Source organism: Pteropus vampyrus, unplaced genomic scaffold (genome assembly GCF_000151845.1).
Source record: "Pteropus vampyrus isolate Shadow unplaced genomic scaffold, Pvam_2.0 Scaffold379, whole genome shotgun sequence".
Taxonomy (NCBI): Eukaryota; Metazoa; Chordata; class Mammalia; order Chiroptera; family Pteropodidae; genus Pteropus; species Pteropus vampyrus.
The window spans coordinates 1,126,745-1,134,152 of NW_011889160.1; the positions used below are offsets into that span (position 1 = coordinate 1,126,745).

Sequence of the window (7,408 nt, forward strand, 5' to 3'; positions counted from 1 at the left end):
CACCCCCAGTCCCCTGCCCTGCTCTCCTCAGGTCTGTTGAGGGCGGCTACCTCCCACTCCTACCCCAGCCACTGGGACGGGGCCCCCACAGAACTGGGAGTGAAGTTTCTTTGGTGTGGGGGCAAGTCCCCCAACCCCAGCCTGGACTCGCTCTGTCACCTGCACTCCTCCAGCTATGAGCTCTGGCCCAAGGCCTCTTACAAAGGAGGTCACACTCGCCGGCCATACAATTTAATCAGTGCTGATTATTTACAGAAAGAAACATAGGGGGTGGACATGGACACCCCTCCGCCCCTTGGCTGACTCTCTGGTTCTGAGGACGGAGGGGGGAGGAAGCTGTTGGATCTGCACACGGGGCCAGCCCACGAGGAGCCCCTCCCTCCGGGGGCCTTGGGTTCTGGGTGGCAGACCCACTTGCTCAGGGCTGTGGGAAGCAGAGGGGACAGAACCGGCTATACAGTACCATTTCCCATAGCAGCCTTGCCTCTGCTCGCTTTGGGAGGGAAAAGAAGGAGGAAGCGTCTCTGCCCTCAGGGCTAAGCCCAGGAGGAGTCTATGGGCCACAGTGGGCTTCTACGGTGGGCTCCTTCGGGGACTACACAGCCCTCTCCTGTAGTCTGTGAGGGAGATAAGCTGCTGCCCTGAGGGACAGGGAGCTGGAGGGGAGGAAGCCCCAAGCCTGGAACGTGGTGGGCTGTGGGTACCTCACAAGTGGGCACACTCTGTGGACGTCCACCACCCCAGCCTGGGCACCTATCAGAACCCTCTCCCCAGGAAAGCCAGGACACTGGCAGCCGGAGCCTCACGCCAGTGAGGCTGAGCCCCCCGAGGACAGTGGTGTGGTTGAGAGAGGGTGGGAGGAGGCTCCGGGAAGGAGCCCAGGTGCATTGCAGCTCAGAGACGAGAAAGTGAACAGGGGGCTGGAGGCCCAGCCTGGGGGGCGGGGCTCCTGGGGTGGAGGGGCCTTGGAAGACCCCCTTTGGTCCTTGGTAAAACAGGTCCAGAACCCCTTCTCCAGAGAGAAAAAGAGGTATGGGCTCAAGGGGTACGTGGGAGTGGGGGGCTGCTGGCCCCTTGGCTGGCCAGGGGCGGGGGGGGGTTTTAGGCACAAGGAACCCGCCTGCTGGGGTTGTCAGAGGTGGGTTGGGAAGGAACCAAAACTCAACACAGACTCACAGCCAGTGGTGACCTTGCCCTCTGTCCCCTCCGGCCTGGAGCTGGCCCTGGGTGAAAGCTCTTCCTAAGGCAGAGAGAGACTCAGGCGGGTGGAGACCATTTAGGCCCCACTAGTCTCCAAAGCCAACAGAGCTCGAGGTTCTGGCAGGGCTCAGGCCGTGGAGGGCCCAGGGTGGGAAGAACCCAGACAGCTGCTCAGCCACATTCCCATCTGGGCCCTCGGACCCTCCACTCGGCTGGCTATGGCCCAGCCAGAGGTGGGTGGGGGCCTAATTCCCTGTCCAGAGCAAAACTCCATTTAGAAAGCTCTAACCCGCTGCCCCGAGGGGCTGCCCCTGGTCAGGAAAGTCAAAACAAATGCTCAGTTAGTGTGCAAAAAAAAAAAAAAAAAAAAAAAAAAAAAAAAAAGATACCTGGGCATAAATAAACAATGGGGGGGAAGGGCTGGCAGGGATGTTAGAGGACCTGGGGGGATCACCCCCACCCAGGGGCGGAGGGAGCCAACCGAAGGCTCTTGCTCGGTGCCCCAGGAACCACCTCAGAACCACAGGCACGGCCAGCCTGGCCCCTTAGCACCGTGAGGAGCAGGAGGGGCCTGCGCGGGTCAGACCCACTCCTGCAGCGAGCGCTTGCAGTACAGGAGCATGCGCGGTGCGCCCTTGCGCTGCATCTGCACCAGGGCATAGGTGAGGCCCAGGATGAACAGCAGCAGCAGGAGCGGAGGCACCAGCACCATCACCATATTCACTGTCCGTGTCACCTCCTCCATCTGCACCACCACGCGGCTGCCCCCGTCCTTGCCGGCCCCAGAGTCCCCCTCCCCGGTACCCGGGCCAGCCTCGTGGCCCTCATCGCCCTCCTGGCTGTCACCGCCTGCCCCAGGCTCTGCACCCCCATCGGGGTTGAAGGGCGGACGGGCCACATCGGGCCATCGGGGTCCCGGCTCCACGTACTCTTGGCAGCCCATGAAGTCCCGCAGGATGGACTTGGGGTAGCCGGGCTCCATGCGCATGCGCTCGTTGTCGAACTTCCAGTATTTGGTGCCCTTGTAGAAGTAGGTGTAGGCTGCAGGGGGCAAGCAGGCCAGAGTGGTGTCAGGCCCCACCCACTCGCCGGCCAGAGATCCTCGCAGGAGACCAGGATGTGCTGAAGGGTCCCTGGCTTTAAAACACCCTCCTTCTCACTTGCTTCCCTTAGCATTTTCAAATCTGCCCCTTCCCAACTTACAGGAGCCACATCAGGCTCAGAGAGGGGCTGGGCTTGGGTCAAGTGCACCACTAGAATGCTTCCTAGCTAGGCTGACATTGACTAGGGCAGAGCATGGGAAGAGGGTCCTACAGCCTGCTGGATTGGGGGCTGCAGTCAGGGGACCTTGCTGTCCCATCTCAGGACTGGTTTCACCCCACAAGATACAGTGTGCTGTAGGCCTTGGCGCGGAGCCCAACCTTGCCTTGGCCCAGCTCTCCAGCCTTGGGAACTGTGCCACATCCCATCAGCCCCAGGAAGGGCCAGGTTTGAATCATGGGACGAGTCTATGCTCTGCTGAGCACAGTGACATCAGAGAGGCTGCAGAGTGATGCCATCACACACAGAAGCCGTGTGACCCGCCGAGCACCTGGCGAAGCCTGCAGGGTCTCCCCTGAGTCTGAGAACCTGGAATCTGAGAGCCAGGGTCATGGTTTTTCTTAAACTCACCAGAGACCCTGCTGGAGAAGTAAAAGCCACAGCTCCCTGTCGCTGGGTTATAATGACAGAGATCAGGCTTCCCTTCCAGGCGGGTAAGTGGGGCACCCTGGAAGGACTCTCGCTCCATCTCTCTGAGCCAAGCTCAGGCTCCAGGCTCCCTGTGGGCTGCCCAAGGCAGCTGGACTCTGCGGGGAGCAGGGTGGTTCCGAGTGCCAGCTCTGGACACAGGCAGGCCTGGGTGGGACTCCTGACTCCATAACTTCCTTGTGGGATGTGGGGCCCTTTAGTCAAACTCCGTGGTTTGGCTGTCTGTAAAAAGGGGATGGTGATGAAGCGGGGGGAACCAGGGCAGTCATGCTCCAGAAACTCCCAGGGCCTGACACAGCTGTGTCCCCCTCTGCATGCCGTCACAATGTCTGCGGACCTCGGGCAAGCCCTGTCCCATGTGTGGAGGAGGGGGATGCTGCGTGCTGGGAAGAGTGCTGGCCTTGGTACCTGCATCATTGCTCAGGAAGGCCCCCTTAGGGGAGACGGGGATCCCCTGCCAGACGCTGATGGGCTTGGGGTATCCTGGATCTCCACGTTGCGTCTCCTCATTGAAGCGCCAGTACCTGTGACCAAAAGCACCGAGCTATGGGCCTGCTAGGGCCCGGAGTGCATTCCCCACGGGCACTGAGCTCTCTCCGGGTAGGTCGGGGGTATGTGGCCCACTTGGAGTCTTTTCCCTTCAGGGGAGAGGGCGCTCACCTGTCCTCTTGGAAGAAGAAGGTGTGGCCTGTGGGCTCCCACCAGATGGCCGTGTCGATGCGGTCATAGGGGATGCCCAGGCCATAGCTGGCCAGCGGCTGTGGGTAGCCAGGCTCTAGGTTCGCTTCCCGGAAGAGCCAGTAGCGGTCACCTGTGGGAGGAGAGGGAGGTGAGTGAGGACAGGTCTGGGGCTGAGGGGACTGGGCAGGAAGGGGGCATGGGGGATGCTATTCTGGGCCCACAAATCCATTCACATTCACTGCCACACTGACCACAGACACACACACACACACACACACACAATTATACACAACCACACTTCCACCCCACACACCACAATATACAATGCACTCACCCTTGCATCACGTGCCTCTGCATCATGGACACCTGTGACTGCTCGTCTACCCGCATGTGAGGCTCTCACGGCGGCACACACACCGCTCACACTGTACATGGCCCTGCATCCCCATGTGAATACCCCCACACAGTTCTTGTAGAGACAGAAAAGACGGGGAGCCCTGCCCGGCCTCTGGGTCTGGGAGGCTGTACCGCTGGGGCACCCCAGCGCACAGCCCAGGGCTCCCCACTTTTAGTTGGGCCCAGCCCTGTCTTTGGGGAGCTCCTGCCTTGTTGAGGCTCAGGCCAGCAGGGCTGGGGATCCCTCAGGGTTACTGCCTTGGTCCATGTAACACAGCCCTTTGCTCTCTGCCACCTCAGGCCCAGCTGGGTCAGAGGATGGGGCAGGAAGGCTGCCCAGCCGCTCCCACCAACGCCTGCTCACCTTTGAAAAAGACAAAACGCCCATCCTGGCGCTCGTAGGCAGCACTGATGTCACCTGGCAGACCACGCCAGAAGTGCCCGATGGGCATGGGGTAGTTGTCCAGGACGCGGTTGTGCCGTACCCGCCAGAACCAGCGGCCCTGGGGAGGGTGTGTGCGTGAGGGGACAGAGCGTGCACGCTGTTTTGGCCTGGGAGAGGCCCCTCCTGAAGCCGCCCCTCCTGAAGCCACCCCTCCCTGGGTCAGGGGGTGTCCAGGGGAGGCCACTGAGATCCTAAGGGCAGCACCAGAGGCAGAGAGCCCTGGGTGGAGTGGGCGGGCGGATGAGTGTGGCAGAGCCCTGGGCTTGCTGTGTGACCCCCGCAAATCCCTTGTCCTTCGTCCCTCGAGCTGGTTTCTTCCCAGTCTAGGGAAGATGGCTCCCCAGGGGCTGCTCAGTGAGGGGTGGGGGTGCCAAGCAGCGAGGTGCGCAGGGCTCTGGGGGTGGGGTGGGGGGAGCTCTCCTGCTCTGAGCCTGGGCCAAGGGGCTGAGGGGGGCAAGGGCAAGGGCAAGGGCAAGGGCCAGACCTTGAACACGAACATCTCCCCACGCAGCATGGCCACTGTGTCGAAGTCCCCGTCGCAGATGTTGGGGCCATACTGGTCAGGCCGCTCCGTGGGTCGGGGCTGCACTGGGGGTCCTGCCTTTGGGGGCCACTCTGGCTTCCCACCCGGGGGTGGGGGCTGGGGGGGCCTGGGGGGCCGATGGTCTGGCCGGCCTGGCCGCCGGGCTGTCACAGTGGGGAGAGGCCGGGTGGGCTGTGGCTGACCGTCTGGGGTGCCTATAGAGCCAGAAGGGAACAGGAAGTGAGGGGGCAGCCCCAGAACCCAGCCAGGACTCCAGGTTCTCCTACTCAGAACCCTGAGATTTGGGGGCCCCACCCTGGAGAGACATGTACCCCAAATGAAATGCCCTGTCTGTCTGCAGCAGACCCCTCCCCCATCACCCTCAGGAAGACCTCCATCCTTTTACATACAGCCCCCTCCTTGACCGCCCCACACTGGGCATCGGTCACTGTGCCTCTGAGGCTGCCCTTGTCTCCACTTCCCCTCAGGGACCCAAACTAGCCCTTGGGAGACTTCACTACTAGAGGCTTTCTTGGGTGAGCCCTGGTGTGTGGGCGTTGGTGTCACCTGCCTCAAGGCCACCAGGAAGTGGTAAACCAACACTCTAACTAGAGAGCCCGGGACAGGCTCGGGCCACAAGTGACACTAGAAGGAATAGGGTCCTGGAAACCCAGAGGCACCCTTGGTCTGATAAGAATATCACTGGGGCTGAGGAGAAAAGGGATGTCTGTGAGGGGCCCTGCGGCCACCTGTGTCCTCTGAAAGCCCAAGCCTGGAGCCACTGCGAGAGCTCTGGGTGTGAGCCCAGGGTGAGGGCCAGGCCCTGGAGTCAGCTGGCCAGCCCTGAGTTTGATTTCTGGCACCATCATTTACTCACTGAGTGATGTGGACAAGTCACTAATCCTCTCTGGGCCTCAGATTCCTCATCTGCAAAATGGGGACAGCAGTGGTACCTACACCTCGTAGGGCTGGCAGTCGAGAGCAGGCATGCAGAGTCCCTTGGCCGTGCCTGTGCCACCCACTCACCATACAGCTGCTGGATGCCCCGGAGGTCATCCTCGGGCAGCTGGAAATTGTCGGTGTCCATCCACTGGTAGAATGGTGCCATGATGGCGCTGGGGTTGTTCGAGTGCTCTAGCCCCAGAGCGTGGCCCAGCTCGTGCACTGCTACCAGGAAGAGGTTATTTCCTGCAGCGGGGACAAGCAGCACGGTCGGCTCAGGCCTGGCCCAGGACCTGGCCACCCCAGACTGTGAGCCGAGGCTGCCAGAGAACCTGCCTTTGCCTCACTCTTAGAGGAGGCTGAGCTGCTCTGACTTCTGGGCCTCCAACCTCCCCACCTGAGAAATGATCCCTTCCCCTCCCTGCCACCCCTTGGAGACGGTGGGACAATGGCCCGAGACCGAGTGTCAGTGCTCTGGAGAACAGCACAGGGGAAGTGCCCCCTCCCAGCCCTGCAGCGTCTGCTCTGCCTCCCGTGCCCTCGCACTGGCCAGCTGATCTCACCATCTAGGTCAGTGCTGGAGAAGGTCCAGGGCTCATCTGCGTCGAAATGGGTGTCCCCGCCCAGACCAGGGCCAGGGAAATAGGCGTGGGCCAGAAAGCCGCCCGTGCCATCAAAGGGTGAGCTGTCGCCATGGAAGCCAGAGGCAAAGAGTACCATGATGTCAGCCTCCTTCTGCCGCCGCAGCCGGATGTCCTCGTAGGGTACCTCCTGGAAGACCAGGGGTGTGGCCTGCTCCCACACTCGGAAGGCCCTGCGAACCGCCTCCAGCGAGTGGTACCAGCCCAGCTTCTCTGTGTAGTTCTGGATGCTGCAGGTGGGTGGGGAGACATGGGAGTGAACCCAGGGCCTGGGGCTAGTGTCCACTGCTGGCACCCAATGGTTTGGAGACCGGGACTCATGGTCCCACGGAACGCACATAAGATCTGAACTGGTAGCAATGCCCGACAGCTATCATTAGTTCACTCGGAGGTGAATTTGAAAAAGGGAACAAACACGTCAAAGCCAGGAGTTCATTAAGATATCCCCAGATAAGGTTTCATTGTGCCAAATAAGCTTATTTTAAGTAAGAAAACATAAGTAAATAAACGTACAGGTGATACGTAGTAGAAAGACAGACCTAGAAAGACGGATGCACATGGCTGAGGTTTGGGGAACACAGGCCTAGTGGTTCTGAATGTTGGGCTCCAGGGTCAGGCTGACCTAAGTTCAAGGCCACGTTCTAACACTATCTGTGTGACCTTGGGAAAGTGAGTTAGTCTCTCTGAATTTGAGTTTCTTCATTTGTAAACTGGGAACAGGAAGGGACTGGTTTCATCAGAGTCCCTGTGAGGATTAAATGAATGAACTCATTAGAACATGTGCCACTGGGTCTGCACATGGTGAAGCGTGAGGAGCCCTGTTAGGGGCCA

The 7,408-nt window shown here is 60.5% G+C and overlaps 1 protein-coding gene across 1 annotated transcript; it reads right to left on the reverse strand.

The window, feature by feature from the left end:
* Positions 1-215: 215 nt before the first annotated feature.
* MMP15 (matrix metallopeptidase 15) lies at positions 216-7,061 on the reverse strand. Its single transcript, XM_011379969.2, has 7 exons — positions 6,500-7,061; positions 6,021-6,182; positions 4,956-5,209; positions 4,391-4,529; positions 3,610-3,760; positions 3,358-3,473; positions 216-2,241 (listed from the first exon to the last, which is right to left on the reverse strand). Exons 1-7 carry the CDS (start codon positions 6,915-6,917, stop codon positions 1,781-1,783), a joined length of 1,701 nt encoding a protein of 566 aa, XP_011378271.1. The 5' UTR covers positions 6,918-7,061; the 3' UTR covers positions 216-1,780.
* Between the last annotated feature and the right edge of the window lie 347 nt (positions 7,062-7,408).

Coding starts and splice junctions, on each gene's coding strand:
- MMP15 (XM_011379969.2), bottom strand. CDS start 6,917: ATGTGCGTTCCGTGGGACCATGAGTCCCGGTCTCCAAACCATTGGGTG. Junction 6,183..6,499: donor CTCCAGCACTGACCTAGATG/GTGAGATCAGCT, acceptor TCCCCGCTGCAG/GAAATAACCTCTTCCTGGTA. Junction 2,242..3,357: donor CTTCCTGAGCAATGATGCAG/GTACCAAGGCCA, acceptor TGCCCCCTGCAG/CCTACACCTACTTCTACAAG.